General features: G+C 38.3%; 1 protein-coding gene across 7 annotated transcripts in view; it reads right to left on the minus strand.

The window, feature by feature from the left end:
- Nucleotides 1-19931, minus strand: part of gramd2aa (GRAM domain containing 2Aa) — a 45179-nt gene extending 25248 nt beyond the window's left edge. Inside the window, exons 1-2 of one of the 7 annotated variants that reach the window (XM_084740684.1) lie at nt 19461-19915; nt 4563-4667 (exon numbers count right to left, since the gene is read on the minus strand). In XM_084740684.1, coding sequence (XP_084596810.1) covers nt 4563-4667; nt 19461-19600 — 245 coding nt within the window. In that variant the 5' untranslated portion in view covers nt 19601-19915. Of the gene's footprint in view, nt 1-4562; nt 4668-15241; nt 15487-15517; nt 15672-19460 lie in introns of those variants that run through there. The other 6 variants (XM_084741091.1, XM_084741015.1, XM_084740934.1 and 3 more) reach the window with 6 other exon arrangements.
- Between the last annotated feature and the right edge of the window lie 3426 nt (nt 19932-23357).

Genomic DNA, 23357 nt, shown 5'->3' on the forward strand with positions numbered 1-23357 from the left:
ATGTGTCCTAATTACCTTCTAATAAAGTCTAATAAGAGTGTAACAGTGGGAAATAACACACTTTAGGGTATAACCACTGTCTAATAGAGAACAAATTCTTTCTAGTTTTCGTCAAATTTAATACAGAGTACAATTTATGACATTTTATTAGTGTGCTGCAAAGTGTGACCAAATATTGTCCAAAATACATATGAGATGTAAACCTTTAAAGGTCAGAATTCCTTAACAATTTTAGTGCAGTTAAACTGCAATTAGAAAGGAGGATATCTAATAATTGATCCATAACCAAAGCAAATTACAGCAGAAATCAGGTCATTATGGGAGCCAAAAGCTACCCTCTGTTTAACCTTTCCAACATTTAATTATTGTATGCAGCTTGTCCTAGTTGTGCAGATTCATCGTTTTCCTCCCAGAAAAGCCAGCCCATTATCTTGTGACCATGTTGTGAACAATAGTGCATGTGTGCTGCTCTGCCTGCTGCTTGCTGCCTATAAATAGGCTCCACAGTGGCTCTGCACTCCCAGGTGGAGAGAAGAGAGTGATTATTAAAAACACAGGCAGCTCTGTGGGGACCAACCGGCTCTCTAGTCCTCTCGCTCTCGCTCTCCATCTGTCTCCCTCTTTTACACAAGATCCAGGTCTTAATCAATACTGCTGGTACAGCTTGGTGAGAGGAAGAAGAAAACCGCTACAGGCAATTCCCATCACGGCGTTAGGAGAGCCGTGAATGTGGTGTGTCGAGGTAAACCATTTTTTTTTTTTTTTAAAGAAACGGTATAAACAAGGTCATACTGGGATGGAAATGATGGACACTTGTATAAAATCTAGCTTCAGTAAAATGTTTCTTGAGGTTTATTTTAGTCATTATTCAGAAGGTTTTGAATGAATTCACAAGCCCCAGAGGGACCACTGAATTTTCCAGCTGAAGAAAAAAAAAAACCATGAAAATGATGAAAGCAGATCTTGAAGGTTGGTTTTCTAGGTGCCAGGAGGCTCAGTGGACTGTACATCACTTATTCCAGAAGCAGCAAAAGTACACACATTCTTTACTCAAGTAGAAGTACAAATACTTGTGTAAAATAAGACTCTGGCAAAAGTAGAAGTGCTGGTTAAACTTCTTTACTTAAGTAAAAGTGAAAAAAGTTCAGACTGTAAATAAATTCAAAGTATGAAAGCACAAAGTTCCCCTCTGAAGGACATTTCGACCGGCTGTTTCTGTGCAAAGTTAACTGAGCCTCATCTTTTCTGCGCTGGAAAGTCTCCTCTATTTCCTCTTGTGACGTCTTTATATTGTTTCTGTCTTGTAACGATTTGTTATGTCTTGTTCATCTTGTTTTGTCTTTTTCATCTTCTTATGCTTTTGTGTTGTTTTCTTCTTGAGACGTCTTTTACGCAGTTTTCGTCTCGTTACATCTTTTATGTTGTTTTTGTCCTGTTACATCTTGTTACGTTGTTTTGTTCTGGTAACAGCTTGTTACGTCATTTTCATCTTGTTATGTCTTTTTCTTTTTCTTATGTCTTGTTACATTGTTTTCATTTTGTGACGTCTTCTATGTTGTTTTCGTCATTGCATCTTTTATGTCACAATTGTATTGTTGTGTCTTGTTACGTCATTTTCATCTTGTTATGTCTTTTACATTGTTTTAATTTTATTACGTATTTTACATTGTTTTATCTTGTTATGTCAGTTTCATCTTCTTACATTTTTTTTTTCGTTTTGTTACATCCTTTGCATCGTTTTAGGTATTGTTGCGTCTTCTACAATATTTTCCTCTTTTTCACTGTTTTCACTCATGCGAAATAAAAACATTAACATTAATTCCCTTAAAATGCATTAACATTAAAGTAATGTCGTATTAAAAATGTAAGGAGTAGAAAGTACAGATATTTATATTAAAATATAGGGTATAAAGGTAAAAAGTATACAGATACCTATATATCTCTATATTTTTTTTTAATTTGTAAAGTAAAAATACCTGATAACTCTACTTAAGTACAGTAACAAAGTATTTGTACTTAGTTACTTCCCACCTCTGCCTCTTGTACATGTAGTGAACCTGTCTCAGTCCTCCACATGAGATATAATGAGGCGAAACAACCAAAAAATCCTCACAAAGCAAAAACAACTGTCTTTGATCTACTGTAAACCGTCACTTCAGACACTGTTGTGTTTTGGAAAAGAAACTAAACCTGTGTATCAGCTTATACCCCTGTGAGCAAAGCAAAATGTTGCCTGCTGAGAGAGAGAGAGAGTGTGTGTGTGTGTGTGTGTGTGTGTGTGTGTGTGTGTGTGTGTGTGTGTGTGTGTGTGTGTGTGAATGCGCATGCGCCTTTGTCAGTGTATCTCAGTGCCCTTGGCTGTGAGGCTGAATAGTGAAACTAATTACAAGCTCAAAGAATCCTAAATTGAATCCTAAATTAGAAAGCGAACACCTCCCATCGGTGGCCGGTGTAGAAGTGGACTCCCAGTCAATAATTTAGCTGGAGGAGAAGAAATTGGGACTGAGAGTGAACTGACAGAAGTGGATTGACTCACTATGAGACTGCAAAGTATCCACCAAAAATGATAGGAACAATGCGAGAAGAAAGGAAACTGTTTCCTGAAATGTGAACATTACGTTGTATTTTTATCACCCTCACGTCAGTTGACATTTTGTTTGTACAACCAGCTGGCAGTTGGCGGCTGTGGCATCATCTTTAACAGAGCAGGACTTTTGAGGGTTACTTTGGTGGTTTGGCTCCTGTGTGTGAAACTGACAATGATAATTGTTTTAAGGAAGTAGTTATTTTAACCCAAACCATGACGCCTTCCTGAATCCAACCGAGTTGTTTAACCAAACTGTGACTGTCATCTGAAATGTTTCTCAGCGAGCTTTATTTTGAAAGTCTAACTGGACGTTGTGTAGGTATTATTGCAAACCTAATCTGAAGTGAGAACCGTCACAGCGGGTCTGTTCCAGGCTTTGGTGTGGTAACGAGTTGAGCATCAAGTGGCAGGCAGAAAATTAAAAATATATAAAACAACTTTATAAGTCTTTGTCAGCTCGTCTTGATGTTTTTCTGCCCTGTACCGACTAGGCATTACAGTTGCACTATCTGGTAAAAAAGTCATACTGCGTTTATTTTGACTGAAATTGCGATATGTGATATGATTTGTGGTTTTGCATTACAATTTTCATGTTGACTGACTTGATACCCAATTAAAAAGGAACTGATCAGATATGTATTAAGTTTGGGCCGATGCACAATAATCACGGACCACTGAGCCCTTTATCACTGAAACGCTGTGATTTTAAAGGTGCTTCAGAACTGATGATGAGTTTTAGCCTGAGAGCACAAAAATGAAGGATGCTTTAATTTTAATTGCTCCTTGTACCTGATTTACTAACAATAAAAACTATGTTAAGAATAACAAGATGAAAACAGAAAGAATAGAAAACCTATAAGTTCACTGAAGACAAAAAACGTTGTGTCACTGTGGACACTGTCATATGCCAATTCAGCAGACATCACACATCCCTAATACGTACCAACAGTTAGCAACATAAGCAGAGCAGAGTTTGCTGCTGTCGCTCTCTCCGCTCAGGTTATACTGTAGCAACTTCCTGCATTTCCCATCATGCATTTGAAGAGGACCCTTTTAAATACATTAGTGAATCAGTGATCAGTGAGGTGGTGACATTTCTTGACACCAGCTGTATTTTTTATTTTGTAAATCCTGTCAGTAACGCGTTATATTATTTTGTTACAGCTAAAAGAAACATGATAGTGTAATGCGTTACTTTTCTAATGTGTTACCCTAAACACCGCCCCCTAGTGGTGATAAATTCAGACCATTAATCAATGCAACTTTAAAAACATAACAGTATTTATAATGTGAGCTGTTGCACGCAGCAACAGAGGAGCTTTGACATGAGTTAGGCGCTGGGAGGGAATAAAAGACACAAGCACTGTTCACTGAATGCTAAAAGTTCAAGACTGACACGTGCATAACGTGTTCAAGTCCCTCCCATTCACTGCGTCTACTGACACACACACACCATGCTTCAGTGCTAAATCCCATCCCAGAACAGATTCTCCAGGATTACACTGCTGCTACCTCGAATCCTTCTTATATAACACACACACACGTATTCTGTCTGCAGACACACACGCACATAGTGCATATGGGTACTTGCACAAATGTGTTGAAATTGATTAGAAAACTTTATTAGTAGTATAACTGCAACAATTAAAGTTCTCTAATCAGACATTTATTGGGGTAAAAGCAAAGAAGTCCTTTGTAAAACTGTTTGTGGTCTGTATGTGTGTGTGTGTGTGTGTGTGTGTGTGTGTGTGTGTGTGTGTGTGTGTGTGTGTGTGTGTCTGTGTGTGTTTGACTATTGTTTAACATCAAATACAGCTGAAATAAAAGCACAAAATAAGTGCTGTGAAAATAAATCTCCTAGGGCTGTAACTCATGACTATGCACAGGATACAGATGGTGTGTGAGGGGGAGAAAAGGAGCAGGGAAAGACAGCAAGTGTTGCAGAACAGTGTGTGTTTGTGTGTGCGAGATTTGCCTGAAGTGGCCGTGTGTGTCATCGTCCTTGGAGGGGTCCAGGTCCTGTGTTGCGAGCAGGCCTGTTTCTTCGCTCTGCTCCTGCTGCTCAGTCATGCTCCTGGCCCTGAATACACAAACACACAGCTCTGTGTTAACAGCAGGCACCTCTCCACTGGACGCTCATGTACTCTTGTTTGTTTTCGTGTCCAGGTCCGGCTTCAAAGAGAGCTCTCCTCAAAAAGTTTATGGGGCAAAACAAGCGGACTCTGTCTTCAGAATCAACACCGTGATGATGCAACATTCAAAGTCTGGCTCTGCCGGTTTACACTACATTAAAAATCCATGCTCAGCAATAAAGCTGTGTTCTTGTGCTTGCGTAAATGGGGTCAGTGTCTGCTCTCTCACACAGATGTCTACAGACAAATAGAGCACCTCGGAGGTTGTGCAGATGGCTGACCCGATGTGCCGCTGTGAGCTGACTCAAACATTGTTTAAAATACACTTCACACTTTTCAGCACAAAATATCTCTTGCAGTAAACTATTACAGATACCAAAGAAGAAGAAACCAGGGATATAACCATAAAATGCATAAGTTCAGGTGTCAAACACAGACTGTGGGTGGTGACTGACAACAAGTAGAACAAAGCATGACACACACTAATATAAAAACACTCAGCTAAGGTTCAGGGAACAATTCACCTGAAGCTGTGAGGTATTCAAAACACAGCGTTTCAGGGTCTGCTACAATAGATTATGTGGCTCAGGTCATTTTAAGGGCTTGGTGAAGTTTGTTTTGTTTGTCTGCATACAGTTTGAAATGGTAATGGCTTCCTGTGGGAGGCAAAACAAGCCTCGCAACCTCCATCTACAGTGAGACCACAGAAGCAATGGAAAAATAGATGAGCGATCTTGATTGCTTGACTAGACCACATAACCTTTTTGGTCTGACGTGCTCCCACAATCCTATCAGATGAGTTCAAGTACCCCTTAACCAACACTTCTCGCCATGTTTCAAATGTGTTCAAATGGATTTTAGCTGAATGTTAAAATACTTAATAATTTAATAAAAGTGGATATTGTTCCAATATTTCCTTCATGCAACTGAACTGGTAATGTTTAAGTCAATGTTCATCACTATTAACTATATTAACTGTCAATCTTTACTTTCATATATTATCTTTAGCAAACTATTTTAATGGTTTATCCATATTAACTATTTAAACTGTTATCTGTTGTTTTTGGCTAACTAAATATTTTATCCTTTACATTACATTTAACTATTTCAACTGTCATTCTTTGCTTTTGGCTAACTTTTTCAATAACTTCTCCATTACTGTTAGCTAGTTCAGCTGCTACTTTTGGCTAACTATTTCAACTGTTAATCCATTACTCTACTGTTAGCTTTCAGCTGTCATCCAGTGCTTCTGGCTGACTATTTAAATAGTTTATTCTTTCCATTACTCTTTGCTATTTCAGTTGTTATTCTTTTTTTCTAATCTTTTGGCCGATTATTTATTTATTTGGTTTATCTTACTAGCTATTTCAACTCATGTACTACTTTTGGCTAACTGTTTCAACAGTTAATCAGTAACTGTTGTCTATTTCAACTGTTATCTGTTGCTTTTGGCTAGCATTAACTATTATAATGGTTTATCCCTTACTGTTAGCTATTTCAACAATCAATTTTTGTCTCACTATTTAAACAGTACATCCATTACATTACTGTTAGATATGTCAACTGTTAGACTAACCGTTGCTTTTGGCTAACTATTTCCCCTATTTATCCTTTACATAACTGTTAGCTATTTAAAATGTTATTTGTTGCATTTCACTAACTATTTTAACAGTTTATCCATTACCTTTAGCTAGCTAACGTTACATTTGGCCGTTAAAATTAGCTCACTATTTCAGCTATTTATCTATTACATTCTAAGTATTTCAACTGTTTATTCATTCAATTTTAACAGCATTTTTAAATTGTTTATGCAATACTGCTGTCTATTAGATAACTATGTCTACTGTTTGGACACAGCTAACTGCTCAACTGTTCTTTTAGCTAACAGTTTTAACTGTTTATCAATTAATTTTAACTATGTCAGCTCCATTGTCTTTAGCCTTCATAATACCGCAGCTGTTTATCTGTTAGTCTACTTTTAGCCAACAATTTTAACTGCTTTTCCAGTTCTTTTAGCTAATATGTTTATCCATTACTTTTAACTGACTATTTTAGTCCATTAAGTTTAGCTATGCTAACTGTTTATTTATTATGCTTAGACTAGATTATACTGTAACTGCTTATCTGTTAGCCTACTTTTGGCTAAAAATGTCCATTGCTTTTAGCTAACTATGCCAACTGTTTATTTACTGCTTTTAACTTCCTTTATGTATCCAATACTATTATTATTTCAACCAGACAGTTGGTTAACAAACTATTTCAACCTACTGTTAAACTGTTAATCCATTATTTTAACTAACAATTCCAGTAACCTTCCTTTTAGATAACTGTTTCAACTCCTCTGCATGCTCATAACTATGTTTCAGCTGTCTCAGGTTGAGCCAACATAGTGGGCAGTTTACTCATTATTGTAAATAATCCCAGTGTTTGAAAACCTTATTTACTTTTTTCAAATTATCTGAGTAATTTGCAATCTTCCAGGCACTCCCTGGACCTCATGAGGCACATTGATCTCAATGACTTCTAAGAAGAAAAAAAATGGTATTATCCTCCAGATGTTGTTGATCTATTATGTTTATTCCTCTCTTGTCTTTCTCACATACACACATGCGAACACCCGCCTGCCCTGTGCCATATTTTCCTCTGGGAGAGGGGAAGTCGTTACCACCTGCCCCGGTATAATTACAGGTGCTGATGGAAATGGGCTCCCACATGCAGTTTCCAATGTATTATCTCTAATTGGCCAGAAGCCTCACGTCAGCTGCTGACCTGTTCAAACAAAAGGGCCTTCCTCATCCTGGAGGTTTTACATCTGTGCTGGTTATCTGTGATCACAGAGCGCTGAATGGGAGGTGAAGGGCCTATTGTAAGAGATAAGGAGAGGGTTCATGGAGTCTTTCCACCTTAAGCCTGAGGTTAAGGGAATCAGGCGGGGTATCTGATCGCAGATGTGTGGGCCTGAGGGCAAGATGGAAACAGTGTTCAAAAGGTGCTTGTAGTTCTGCTCTGCTATGCTTGTAAGGAAATGGTTGGGTTGCAGTATTTTATTAATAATAATAAACCAGTTTGTACAAAATTATTATGATGCATTCTTACATATTTTAACTACAGAATTCCCTAAAATCGGTCAACTGTCAGTTACAATTAATGAGAAAAATTATGTAATTGTATTATAGTTACTAATCAAAATGGTGACGATTACAACGGGGTTATACTAATACATTCTTCACAGTAAAAATATTAAATCAGTTGCTTTGCATCTTTTCAGAATACCTTCTTTTGGCTTCTTTCTGGACAACGAGGATTGGCACGAATTTCAGTGCAACACCATCAAGGGTAGGATGGCGTACAAGGAACTGTCTCTACGCCCAGGCAGACTCCATTCATTGGGCAAGATGGACTCAAATTTTGACTTTTGTGTTTTTTTTAACCTTTTATTTATTCAAGGGATTTTCACTGAGAGCAGCACTCTCTTTGTCAGGAACACCCTGATCACGTTCATACAGTTACACATTCACACCTGGAAGTACGACCAGTACAATCACAGTGACCTGTGATTCTCCACCCACATTTATCCTGCCGGCTGGTGCATTGAACCGACAATGTCCCGGTCACAAGCTCGCTTCTCACACCTTTAGGCCAACACTGCCTTTTTGATTGGTTCTCTTGTTTGAATTTGCACCGCGCTCTGCATGAGGCGACTAGCCCAATTTGCAAATGTGAATTACATTATTTGTATACACTAAATATATATTATCATATATTATTGTAGCTGCCAGAGCAGATCTGGTTCCCATGTTATGAGGCAACCTGAGTCTGCGACACCTGCGACCAGCTGATCACGTCAAGGCAGGAGGACATGTCATGAAAACTTTCAGTGCTAAAAATTCAACAGTACTTTCCTTCTAAAACCAGAAAAGGACATTAACAATAATAAGAAAAATGGACTACATTTATATCACGCTGTATCATAGACACTCAAAGGTCTTGGAGAATCATAAGTGAGTTGGATTTATTTTGTAAAATGTTTTTCTTGAGTGATAATTTTCAGAATGTGGTGAAAGTACATACAGGAATGAAATCTTAAGTGTTTTTTTCGTGTTTTGCCTCAACACCTTTTTCACTCGAGTCCTTGTTAAGCTTTACAAAGGACCATACCGTGAGCAGCACTCTATGTTTAAGGCCACGCAAACCACAAAAAATATTACAAATGTATTTTTAAACACCACACTGTGAGTTCTGAGATTAATTTCCTGCCTGTCTGACAGCTAACTGCTCACTTTCATACGAAAACCAGTGTGCAGAACAACATGCATGAAACAGAAGACAGTTTCTCACCTTATTTTTAGCTTAAGCAGAGAAAAAAAAAAAATCTTTATGACCCTTTACCTGACAGCTGGGAATTTTTTGACACCAGACTGTGTCCTTGTCTGGTAGCTCTGGGAACAGACCTTTGGATGGCTGCTCTCTTGTTAACCTATTAACAAAATGTTTGCTTGCAGTCTAAACGCCTTATAAAACACAGTCTGGCCATGATCTCACAGTCACTGACACAAACAGCCCTGTGACAAACATTCTCACTATACGAGTGTGAGAGGAAAAACAGAGGCTCTTGCGGTGAAGACGTTTCAGTCTTCAGTCTTTTTTAGTCTCTGCAAGGTTGCCGTAATTAAACAAGTTATCAAACTAAACAATAAAGGTTTACTCAGCTACACCACAAACTGTGACTTCACCCTGCTAGTGTGTTACTGTCTGCACTTGAAACTGTCATGCAGGTTTCCTGTTGGTCGGGAGATGAAGACAGAAACAGAATATACCAGACTGACAAGTTTCTAAGGTAAATAAGCAGTGAGGTATTGGTGCATTATGTTTTAATAGTGTGCTGCTGCAAAAGAAAATAGAGCCTCGCTCACAGCATTAATGGACCAACAACCTCATCTGCAGGTCAACCTTATTTGATATCAAAGAATATAAACTGTTCAGCATAAAACACTGATTCCTACTTGGGATTTTGATCTGTCACCTCCAACCCTATCACCAGACAAGAACATCAGTAATTGAAGATTCTGCAAAACCCTGGATTATATTCAGTGCCAGTGTTTTTTATGTCCATTTTCCAAAGTCTTACTTTTTACATTATTTAACCCACAGAGTCCACATAGAAAGAAATGTGTAAAAGGCTGGACAGATATTCTAAATAAAATAGAAAATGGTAAATTAGCTACATACAATATAATAAGTTAGAAAACACTCCTACATTCTGCCCTATACTTGGAATAAACTTTATTCAAGATACATCATTTCGATTTTCATCAGGTAAAGCAGGTCTAAGGACCGAAATGTTGCATCTTTAATTAAGTTTATCGCAAGTAAAACACAGTGTGTGGGAGTTCTCTCTTCTCTTACTCGTGGATTTTCCTCCTACACACACGTCTCCAAGAAACTGAAGGTGGGTACGCTGCCTTTAATTTTATCTTCATTAGATTGGAATTCATTCATTTGGCAAACACTTTTGCCCAAAGCAGAGTTTTTTTTGTTTACTTTCTTTTAATGAAATGTGACATCAGTAAGTTCTAGCATGGGGTGTTTAGGGGTAATCTGAAAAAGTGGCTTTCATCCTGTGGCGACCACAGCATCTGTTCATTGTGTGTCTTGTTCTTGGAACAGTACACGGCAACAGGTTTGCTGTGTAATTTCATTAATGACAATGAATTAAATTGCATGTTGACACAGACCCCCTCTTGAAGGCGCTACATCATAACTGTCTGACACAAACCTTGTATCTTCCTATTTTGACGTCTGAATTTTTTTTTTCCCCATAAGTCAACGCTATTGGTCACCCTTTATGTCTGACTGTGGGTTTAACCACTGCAAAGTATTAAAAAGAGCTACTAACTTTGAGCGATCAACATTCAGTTAGTTTAAAGACACTGAAAAGCCTTTCCTGAAATTTCATATAAGAAAAGTTACAGTTTTGCCCAGCAGCGACAATATGTAAGAATTAGCCACCTGTCTAATTGATGCTCATACTCAAGCAAACAGTGAGCAACATACCATCAGAAAGTTAAGTATTGTTGTGGGGGTGGCTGATCGTTGACGTTCTGTGGTGCATTGGGATTTTATATATAATATATAACATTATATTCTAATAATAATTATTCCATTATATATTGTAATTATCCTATTTCTAGTAGACTATTTCATTTTTCCTTTATTTTTCTCCTTTAATTTAGTGTTTAGTGACAAACTACTTGAATCGGCTCACCTTGCTTTCCTCCTTTTCCCTTCTGTTTTCCTTTCTCACGCACCTACACCCTTGGTTACTCTTACTGCACACACACACACACACACACACACACACACACACACACACACACACACACACACACACACACACACACACACACACACACACAGCCTGCCTCCCTCTGTTTCTCCCTGTTTGTGTCTGCTCTGTTAACTTTCTTCATCAGCAGGATGTTTTACAATATCACCCAAAAACACAACAAGCCACATTTTGGATTTTTCTTCACCCTCGATTCTGTTTTTGAAGCAGCAGCAGCAGCTGAGCTGCGAGGAGGAGGCTTGTTCTTAATGATGGAGCCGATTAAAACGATCGAAACCAACGTGGCACTGAATGGTCGACACTGACCACGTGCTCTTATGAGTTTTTCACAAAACAACTGCAAGCAGACATTTACATTAAACTGGAGACTCTGTCCCTGTGTGTGTGTGTTACTGTGCAGAGCAGAGTGTGACTGTCACACACACTGCAGCAGCAGAGCTAACAGGTGAGGAAGATCGTCTACTAGACTAAGTCACTTGATTACAGATGACATTGCTCTCCTGATGGATAAAAAATTAAAAATGCTACAGGGGTCGTCAAATTGACTTTGGCAGCTCTTAATTTACCTGGGCTACCATTAATAGGTGTCAGGATCTGGACTTCAGAAATTATTGTAAACAGAACTAATATACGTCAGCTGTCCATGTTCACGTCCATTAAGGACTATAGTAGAGACCTTCAGCTGCTGTTAGCTAAGACGCTCAGTTAGCTGTGCAGATAGTGGTAGGAGCTTTTCATGCACAGGGTGAGAGGACCCAGCGGGGAATGCTGGTGGTGAACGCAGCCTCTGTGACGACAGAGACCAGTTTGACAATAGGGAATACCGGACTCTGATGAAGACATGGCAAGTTCAGGCAGGACAGGAGAGGCATGAAATGACAGAGGAGCAAGAGGGAAGTCGGGCAACAGTCAGAGTGGGGCTGATGGCAGGGTCTGCCCCAGGATACCAGCAAGAAAACTGCCTCTGCGTTATCAGACTGAGACCAGACAGACTGGACGCTACAGTCACTACATACTCTCGAAGAACAGCGTGGTATTAGACCAGACGGACTAAGCTAGCTGGTTAGCATGCTAACTCCAATATATATCTCTACAACAAAACACACTGACATCAGTTTTTATTCTGCTTTAGTGGTGCATGTTCCTTTATTCCTAGACACACCTAAAATATATCAAATTACAACAAACCAATGTGAACCTGGAGTCCCGAGGGCCTTTGGAGTTTCCTTCACTACCCTGTAGACTAACACCAGAGTCTGGATCAGTGTAGCAGGAGAGGTGGAGTGAGGTGGAAACACCTGGGGTGGGTAGCTAACTCCATAAACAGGAATGATGAATCTGTTATCAGTAACATCAGTCCTCTAAAGTCCAGTCCAAGCACAGCAGAATCAGGTTTTATATTTGCCTTACAGCAACACTGCATTTTTCCTCCCAAAACAAAACATACATGTATGGCCCAGCGTGGCAGCGCTGTGATTGTTGTCCAAGACTAACAAGCAAACAATGACTTTACATTAGAACAGAGAGGTCGGCTACAAACGAACTGCCTTCATGGCCCTTCAAAGTTCCCTCCCGCTCCTCCTCCTCCTCCGCCTCCATGTCCTTCCTCGTCCCAGGAGACAAACATTTTGTGCTGTCACAAGACATCCTCCAATCCAATAAAGTGTAATCTTATTAAGGCTGGTAGTCACTGGGATTGTTTCTGAGGAGTCACTGCACTCTCTCTGCTTCCGGTCACTCATCTACCTGTAGCCATGTGCCACAAAGTTGTTGTGGCTGTTAATTAAATTTATTTCAGAATCATTTATTTTTCATAATACAAAGTCCGAGTCTATTTTTGAGGCTGAGCTCCGAGGCTATAAGTGTGATGCCACCTCCCACTCCATGTTCAGTACAGGAAACTGAAGCTAACACTTTAAAAACACTCTCCCTCTTTGTCCCTCTTTGATCCCCGGCTCTCTTTTGTCAGTCTAATTGGGAGAATCCACTCATATTACCACAGCTGAGTCTTCATTAACTCAGGCAAGGTCACAAACAGCCAATGGATTTCCCAAGTACGGCCAAGAACTGTGGCAAATGAGCTAAAATAAACCCTAATTAATGTAGAGCTTAATTTGCTTTGTGTATTTTTGTAATCGTACACCTTGAGGAGAAAGACAGCAGGCATACTGCTTTGTTTACAGAGGATTTGTAGAAGGAGAGGTTTAATTTATCTGAAAAGCTGAAGGGAGATTTGTCTTGTTGCTTATTATTTGTCTATTCTCTTAATTAAAACTGTGCACTTGCATAAACCCTGTATAAACCTGTTCTGTCATCTCTCTCTCTGTCATTCATTTAAGTAACAGTCATTTGGACATATTGTTTTCACTGTTTTTAGAATATAAATATATCTATATGCTATTGTTAAAGTTACTTTTTTCTATTTTTGCTGTATAATCTTTTTTTCAAACTATGTGATGCACAAACACTAAATCCCTTGTAGGTGAAAACCTACTTGGCAATAAAACTGATTCTGATTATCACAGATAATTAAAATTGTCTGTGATTTTAGGAGCGGTCCACGTGGGAGTTTTCTCTCATGTGTGAGGCTTAGAAAAACAACAGTGTGCTTTTAATAAGTCCATGCAAATACAAATACAAAAGGGGAAAAGATCACTATGCCTGTGACATTTTTGCACCTTATGTTAATCATTTTCAGAGCTTTGTCTCATTGTTTGGCATCATCTTGAGTTTCTTTTTTTTTCCTGTAATGCCAAGTGTTTTTCCTTATTGTTGTACATGAACTTTCTTTGGTCCTGTAGCCCTTCACAGACAGACAGTGGCAGTCTGTGAAGCTCTGACAGAAGCACAGCCTTTGGACTCTGCACTCTGCGCTGCTTGAGATCTCCTTAAAATAACCTCTCCATTGTGCACGCACCTCAAAACAGCCTTTGATGACAGACGTGTTTCTTTAAGACGGGGCGGCACAAGGCTCCAAATGCTCTTCTTACTGAAGACTACACCTATTTGGAGCACAACAATTACTGTTTAGTGTGAAATCCAAAGGGGATTTCATGGTGTTCAGGGAAAGGGGAAAATAAATATATATTTTTAAATGATTGTTGATGGCTTTTTGTTTGTTTTTGTTTGTTGTCTGATTCAGGCACCACATAAAGTCATTTGTCCATTTTCAAAATGGATTAAGACTCCTTATGTAGCCCCACAGCACTTGTAGTTTAAGTAAAGTTACAGAGTGATGTAAGCTACAGCATTGTACAGTCTGTCAAAAAGCAAAACTCATATGCTTCACTTTAAATTACTGCTTTAGATATGACTACATATCAGTTTCATTCCTGGAAATTATGTGCATCAGTAACACTTGACTTTTTACTATTAAAAGAAGAAATAAGCGTCAAGTTTGTCAAAAGAAGTCTGGTTGAAATGTGGAACTGAAATCATTCTTCAAAATAAAAGTACAGCAAGTCATCGAAATATGGAAATCACAATATAGGCACTTGCACTTTTTTGCTTAAGGTGAAATATGTCACAACATACAAATACAAATGAAGCACTGTAGTGCTACAGAGGTACCTGGGCCTACAAATCATCATATTCTCCAACAAATTTGGGAACATATTTGTCTGTTACAGACCCCTGCAAAAATCACAAAATAATTTTCATATTTTTTTTCTGTGAAAATGAATTGCAACCACAATCACAACATTTATCAAAATAAATGCAATTTGATTTTTTTTCCATTTAAAAAAAATATATATTTATTTTATCTTCTGCATACCGTTCATCCCTAAAGAAAATACAGAAAATGGTGACTTTTGGAATGAATAGATTCTGCTGTGCAAGAGGGTGTAATGAGCAATACAAAAGTGATTTATGTGGATTCAAATGTCATGATAAAAACGACTAACTGCATAATTTTGTTCGGACAAAATACTCTACCAAAACATATTCTACAACCCCCTCTGTGTTTATGAATTTCAGTATGAACATAAAACATACTAACATTTGATTTCAATATATTAATAACCGCTACTACCTACTGATAAAAATCATATTTTTTAATTAATGACCTGTTATTGCGCCATTAACGGTCAGAATTCGTCATAATGCTTTTATTTTGAAATCTTCACCGGAAGCGCCGCTCTTCCCGTCGCTAGCTTGTCGGTTAACGGCTCCTACCTGTAGCTCACGAGCTGCCGCGACTTTTTCCCCCGTGTCGTCGCCCTGTAGCTCCGCCGAACTCCTCAGGTCTGAGCCGCATTTCTCCCGGAAATCATTTTATGTTCTGTATCCACGAAAAACTGACAAAAGCCCCAGTGTGGCAGAAATGACTGAAGCTAAAGCAGAGAGTGGTGTTGACGGAGCTGTAACCTCCTCAGAAGTGTGTGCTGTCCTCTGAGTGTGTGTGTGTGTGTGTGTGTGTGTGTGTGTGTGTGTGAGGTGGGTTGAGCTTACCTATAGCCCAGTGTGGCCTGTTTACACGCAGCCTGCCGGCCGGGGGATTAAACGGCGGCTATTTTCTCACCACAGACTCCCAGAATAACAGACCGACTTCTCATTTAGACTACAGCTGCAAGACGAACTTTACACTGAATGCGAGGGCTTCTGTGGTTTGATTTTTTTTTTTTTTAACAATGAAATCATTGATAATATCAGTAAATCAGTTCCTCTGGGAAGTTGCGATCGCAACAATCAGTGCAAATTCAACCAATCGTCGTGAATTCTGCACAGCTTTGATTTCGCACATTCAGTGCAACTTTTTGACCAATCATCGTAGCTTCCTGTACTTCCACCAATCATAACAAGCCCCGATGGTTTATCATTTTATTGTATTTTTATTTTTTAATTTGACACAGGAACTTTAAACAACACAAAACTTCAATGTTCTGCATATTTCTGCACACATTATATATTCTATAATTTTTTGCTTGCTTGACTTTATTTATTTATTTATTTATTTATTTATTTATTTATTTATTTATTTGGTGCCATTATCACGTGCTCCATCAACCTTATCATTGCAAAAACGCCTTAAAACATTGTATCATGCATTGCAGTGTTATAGAAAAGTATTGTAGGCTGCAACAATCCCAAAAAAGACCGCAAAATCTTGGAGGGGTTGAGTAATGAACCAGTTTTTTTTTTACAGTAATATCTAAAAATATTTTTTATTTTTAATGGCTCACATACAGTTAAAGTAAAGGGGATTTAGTAAATTATCAATCTTAAGTGTATGAAAATAAACTTAGGCTACTTATTATTAAAAAAATAATGCAATGTCTCAGTATTTATGGTGTTAATGGTTCATTTATCAATACAATGTATTGACAGTGAATTGTAACTAAGAACATTTACTCAAGTACTGCTCATAAGTACAAGTTTAGGGTACTTGTATTTCCATCTTATGGTAGACTACTTTATACTTATTGTGTGCTGCATCCTGGAAGCCTGTATTGTACTTTTTACAAACTGGCTTTAGTTATTAAATTAATGTGCAAAGTTTTACTTGGATGTTTCTGTCAAACATATTTTTACTGTTGGTCCTGTTGGTGTATTTTGATGCTAACACTTTGGTACTTGCAGGGAAGTTCACCCTAAAATCAAAAATATATGTTTTTCCTCTGGTCTGTAGTGCTGTTTATCCACCTAGATAGTTCTGGTGTGAGTTGCAGAGTTTTGGAGATGTCTGCCTTCTCTCAAATATAATGAAACTCGATGGCACTCGGCTTGTGGTTCTCAAATCGCCAAAATAAATTAAATACTAGCTTTAAAATCAACACCAATATCTCTCCAGAGATTGGAACTACTTTATTTCCACCAGGACGAAAGTAGTTCCTTCATGAAACCGCTCACGATAAGGTCTGTGGATTATCTTGAGTATTTCTGGAAAGAGACTCTGGTGTTGAATTTTTCAAATGTATTATTTTTAATTGCCACACTACAAGTTTCATTATATTTGAGAGGAGGAGGACATGACTGCAGACGATGTCTCCAAAACTTCTGCAGCTCACAGCAGATAAACAGCACCACGAGCAAGAGGAAACAATGTCTAACACTCGATTTTGAGGTGAACTGTCCCTTTAAGTAAGATTTTGAATGCAGGACCTTCACTTGTAATGGAGTATTTTTACATTATAGTATTGCTACTTTTACTTAAGTAAAATATCTGAATACTTCTTCCACCACTGGATATTGTATGATGAATGTTGTCATCATAAAAAAGTAAAAAATTAATAAGTTAGTGGATATGATTAGTATTGAACAGATTAGTCTAGTAATCATTATGTTCACAGACAGGTACAAGTACCTCAAAACTGTACTCGAGTATTTACTTAGTTACATTCCACTACTGGATGTGTGTAACCACAGTACAAAAAGTACAAAAACATGAATGAAAATAATAATAGTGTATAAGGAAGCTGTAGTCCTTCCTACAGTCTGAGAACGAGGAGTCCTCTCAGTACACAGCTGCAGATATTTAAGTATTCAGCAAAGATTCAATCATCAGCCGTCTGTCAAGTTAAAGAGAGTTCAGACAGACACATGGAGGCTGTTACAGTCAGGACGAGTTTCATTTTGAAATTAAGTATTAACTCTTGGCCAAATCACCTGTGTTCAAACTGGAGTCGTCACGATACCAGGGCAAACATAATAAAAAGTCCTTGGCACACAAAATAGGATATTTTTTGTCTTTTTTAAAACAACCTGCACACAGTGGTGGTACAGAAAAGTCACCGAACACCGTTTAGTTTTTGTGCAAGCAGGCAGGACGATAAAGACTGAACAGAACTGTGGTTATGAACAAGAACTTTGGTCATCTATAAAAAGTGTCAGTACTTTTGATGATAATAATTACTGAATATGGTTTTCTTTTAAACGTCGTATTGAAAAAGTATTGATGTCTCGATACTTGTGTCCAAACTGCAAGTGTAACAAAGTGCAAAAATATTCCATGTGTAAAAGAGAAGAAGTCTGGAGAATCATGATAAAATATTGCAACGCGCTGACAAAGAACATGTGATTTAAACAGACGGCAAATGTTGCAGTGGTGATTTTTATCTCTTCACTTTGTCCTTCAGTTTTTATTTTAGCTTGGCTCCTCCACGTGCATATAGACATATCATGTCTTATTTTTATTTTTATTTTTTTCATTTACTTAGATCTGAATTTAACAAAAACCAAACCCTGACGTCTGTGTTTGTGAAGTCAAACTTAATTCTTCCTCCACATCCCGTCCATCTTAGTTAAAACATCTGTCTCTTACACGTCCAGCTCTCTACAGCTCCTCCTCTGTGATTGGTTGAGATGCAATGAGGGCCACTAACTCAGCATTACAGCTGGAAAGATACCAGAATTTTAAACTTCGATACAATACTTGATGCCTCTTTTCAAAAATACAGTAACTTTCTCTTTTTAAAAAATTACCAGCCTGAAAAGTGACTGAACACTGTCTGGTTTTGCTGCAAGACAAATTTCAGGCAGGACAAAAAAGACTGAACTGGACTGAGGTCTTCAATCTTCAATACTATAATTAACAGATATTATGTCATTTTAAACGTGGTGTTAAAAAAAAAATCAGTACTTTACCTTTACCCTAATACTTTTGTCCAAACTGCAAGTAACAAAATGCAAAACATTTGATATGTAAAAGAGAACAAGTGTGGGAAATCGAGGGTTGAAACTACTGATTATTTTTACTGTCAATTAATCCTTCATTACTTTCTCAATTAATCATTTAGTTGTTTGGTGTATAAAATGTCAGAAAATTATTTTAAAAAAGTTGATCGATCACTCTTTCCCAAAGCCCAAAATGACGTCCTCAAGTGTCTTTGTTAAAGATATTCAGTTTACTGTCATAAAGGAGTAAAGAAACAACAAAATATTCTTAATTAAGAAGCTGTAATCAGAGAATTTTGAGTTTTTATTTCTTTTAAAAAATACTCAAACTGATTACACAGTTATCAGAATAACTTGTGATCCATTTAAGTTTATTTATGATCGATTAGTCATTGCAGCTCAAGGGTGAAAATTATAAAATATCAAAGATGTCATTTAAAACAGATGGCAAATGGTTTAAGTGTTAATTTTGGAATTTCATATTGAGAGATGCTATAAAAAATATCACTGAAATCTATTTCTCTTCTATTTTAATTCAGATTTTTGTCGTCAGCCATTTACACGGGACGTCTTTCTGATGTTAAAGTTACTCCTCCCTCCACATCCCCAACTTCAAACATCCTCTCTGACACATCTAACTCTCTGCATCTCCTCTGTGATTGGCTCAGATGCAGTAAGGGCCGTTAACTCAGCATCAGTTGCTTCCTCCTGGCTTCACCTGGTCCGGTGCGGCTCTTGCCTCACACTCAGTGCCCTCGGTGTGTGCTGGGTGCAGACTGACCTGGCTCTGCTGGCTGCTATCCTCTGACTGCAGTTACCATGAGGGTGGCGGTAGTGGGGGAGCTGGTAGTATCTGTCCTGGCCTGGGGCCTCGTCGGCGGGCAGGGCCTTAGGGCTGGCTGCGTAGATAGTGCATCCCATGAACACCTCCTGGAAGTCACCCTCAGTGTCCTACAGCGAGCGGAGGAGAAGCAGAAGAAGAGCCGTCCTCGAGGTATCCCGTCCTCTGAGCGGCCTGTCCTGTCCTGATGCCAGCCAGCTGCTCTGTGGAAAAGCCATTGGCTCAGCACATTGCTATCTTAACCCCTCCTTCCATCTGACTCTCTCCTCCTCTCCGGCCCTCCTCCCTCTGCCGAGCTCGGAGCACTGAGGATAATCAGATTTCACATTTACACTCAACAAAATCATCCCCGGCGTAATCACTCGCTGTCACTGATGTTGCATTATGCTAATGCACAGAGCGTACTCGCAGTTCAGGAGCATTAGGGGCAGTTAAAAATATCCGAACTGACTGATAGCAGTGAACGCCACAGCAGACGCAGATAAAGTTTGAGCAGTGTGTGTTTTAAGTGATGCACTGGAGAGAGTGAACTGTGACAGATGGTTGGACAGGCTGCAAGGGGCCGCAACTAATGATCATTTTATTTTTCAATCCATCATGGTCCATAAATGACTGAAAAATGCTAACTGCAATTTTCCAGAGCCAAAGGTCATCTTAAAATTCCATTAAGGAGAAACCTGTAATATATTTACTGTAATAAATCCTAAAACGACCATGATATGTCATCAGAGATTAAGGAAAGACTGACGACAACCTTACAGCTGCAGTGTCCTGCTTTGAAATGTCTATTCTGGTCTGTAACTTGTTATTGTTTGTTTCACATAAAATTGGAGAGTTCACATTGAGGCTGAATGTTCAATGAATGAGTTGGTGTCTGTTTATGAGTCATAATAAATCATTACTAATCTTTTAGAGGTAGTAGATGTTTATAACAGTTAAATTGATCAATATGTTAATGGAGTCTGGCAGGGAGTCACTGAACTCAAACTCCAGTGTGTGTACTTTCAGAGCAGTGGGCTTTTGTTTTCAGGATAACGGGCTTTGACAGAATATTCACAGTTATAAACAGCTGATCATCTTTCAGTGTAGGACTCCTCGTGTTGTGTTATTGTCAGTTTACAGTGTTATGCTCCTGCAGCGCTCCTGCAGTGATCATGCAGCGCTCCTGAGCTTCTTTGAGGCTGGGCGAAGGGAAACAAGTTGCTTCTAGGGCTTCAATTTAGGATTATTTTCACAGTCAATTGTTTGATTATTTTCTTGATTAAGAAGAGAGAGAACTAGCTGTTTGCCTATAAAAAGTCAGAAAATGGTGAAAAATGTTGATCAATGTTTCTAAAGTCCAAGATGACACCTCAAATATCTTGTCTTGTTCCTAACACAAAAACAATATTTAGTTTACTGTCACGTAACAGTAAAGAGACACTATTTAAGAAGCTGGAATCAGAGCGATTGGACATTTGTTCTTTAAAAAAAAATACTCTAACCAACTAATTGATTATCAAAATCGTTTAATTTAATAATCAATCAATAATAAAGCTCTATTCGCTTCAACCATAGACTGCATATTAAATAAGATTTCAACTTATTTAATATACTGCTTTAATCATTTTTACATGCAGTTTTTACATATTGCTCCTTTAAATTGTCTGATCAGCAGATTAAAACTTAAAAGATATTCAGTTTAAAGGAGCAGCATTTTTACTGGCATGTAGTGGTGAGCTTGCACATTGAATACACCTCGTCTCACTCCTAGGGCCAAATTTGGCCCCCAGAAGTGTGTCAGGTGGCCCTCCGACCAGCTATATTTAATGTTGCATAAACTCTTTCAAATGTGATCAAAGCATTACAACTGAAATGCAGCTGTAGCCAATAAATGTAGTAAAATATCTGATTTATCTGTGAAACCATGTACCAAGTTAATTTACACGAATAAGTCAGAAGAAAGATGAGTCCTGGCCTTTTAGTGTTTAATCATCTCATCTGATAGATAATGTTGTTAATGTTTGTTTATTAAGTGGCCTAACCTGTCATTTTTTTAAAGGGTCCCCCCTCAGCAAAGGGAGTTGGATTATTCCTGGTGAAGGAGAACCAACTGTGGCAGTGAAACTCACGCAAACTGTGAAAAGCCGAATCTAGAGCCACTGTTTTCTGGGCTTCAGGAGAAACATGGCGGTACAACATGGTGGTGTAACATGGCGGCGTCTGTGGGAGAGAACCTGTGCCCTCTGCAGATGTAGACAATTCATTCTAAGGTAACCAAACACACAACCTTGAATATTAAATTCCTCTTCTGCCAGTAAATATTACATACTGGACCTTTGAATTAGGGAGAAAAAGCTCACCACAAATTTCCAACAGTCTAAGAGGATCTTTAAAATGCTTAATTTGTCTGATCAACAGTCCAAAACCTAAAAGATATTCAGTGTAAAATTATACAGAGCAGTGCCTCGTATTTAAGAAGCTTATGCCGGTAAATATTCAGTGTTTTTTTTGCATGATTTTTGACTTAAACATCCCCCAGAGATCTTTCAAGACTTAAAAAAAACACTCTGCTCTGAATAATATTTGTCTAATGGGGGATTTTGCACACACGCACACACACACACACACACACACACACACACACACACACACACACACACACACACACACACACACACACACACACACACACACACAAAAACAAGTCACTAAACCACTTACAAATGCATAAAATTACATCCACTCCTCCCTGATTTAAAAATCCAGAATCTATGAGTAACGTCTGGCACAAAAGTCCTGCTGGTACACACAAGTTAAAGTCGGATTTAAAGGTTCCCTGTGGAGTTTTTGATCTGGAGTAGCGTTATGGAGCCGCTTGTCTGTGATAATGGTGTCATGTTATTCCACTGATCAACAGGAACGCTGCAGCACACCAGCAAAGAAGAAGAAGAAGAAGAAGAAGAAGAAGAAGACTGCAAGCAGGTAAACATGGATGTGAGCAACACTGGACTTAAAAGACTTGAGAAATAATCTTTGCAAATGTTTGATGAGAAGAAGAAGGAAACATTTGTTAAACCTTGAAGATTCACTAGATGTAAACGAGGGCCCCTTCAGGGTGAACACAGGTAAAGTGTCGTCCATCATTCTGCACAGTGAAGTAACACGAAACAAAAATACATTCATGAGAGGAGGGAAAACTCTATCAGTCAACTTATCTCAGAACTACATCCTGCCTCAAACTGAAACCTTAAAAACATCTAACAAACATTTCCTGAACAGCAGCAGCAGAATATATTGCATTAAATTACATGTATATATTATATAACCAAACCTCCTCAGGTACAGTACGTGAAGCTGCAGTAAAAACACCTCAAACATGCTAAAATTGAACATTTGCTCCGGCTCAGACTCACTCTGGCCTCTTCAGAGACACTGCTCTCCTGTGGCCAAATGCCACAGTGCACTTTCTATATTCTAACATTTCTTCATTCTAATTCGACTCATCCGAGAACGTAATACTGATTAAAAACTCACGTTGAACACTTACTTCCCTCATTCTGGTGACTTCAGACTAAAAAGTGAAGGGACAGTTACCTGTAAGATCAACAATATAAATTTCTCCTCTTACCTGCTGTGCTATTTATCCATCGAGATTGTTTTGGAGTGAGCAGCAGAGTTTTGCAGACATCAGCTGTAGAGATCTATTGCTAAAACTCAGCTGCTCGCACCAAATAAATCTAGATGGATAAATAACACTACATTTAAATGCTCGTTGTTTGAAACATTTGGGATAATGTAAGTACACAACTCAACAAAAAATTAACTATGCCAGGTGTTTTTTATACATTTTAAAGC

The sequence above is a fragment of the Lutjanus erythropterus genome, chromosome 1, assembly GCF_056507025.1.
Source record: "Lutjanus erythropterus isolate fLutEry1 chromosome 1, fLutEry1.hap2, whole genome shotgun sequence".
NCBI lineage: Eukaryota > Metazoa > Chordata > Actinopteri > Lutjaniformes > Lutjanidae > Lutjanus > Lutjanus erythropterus.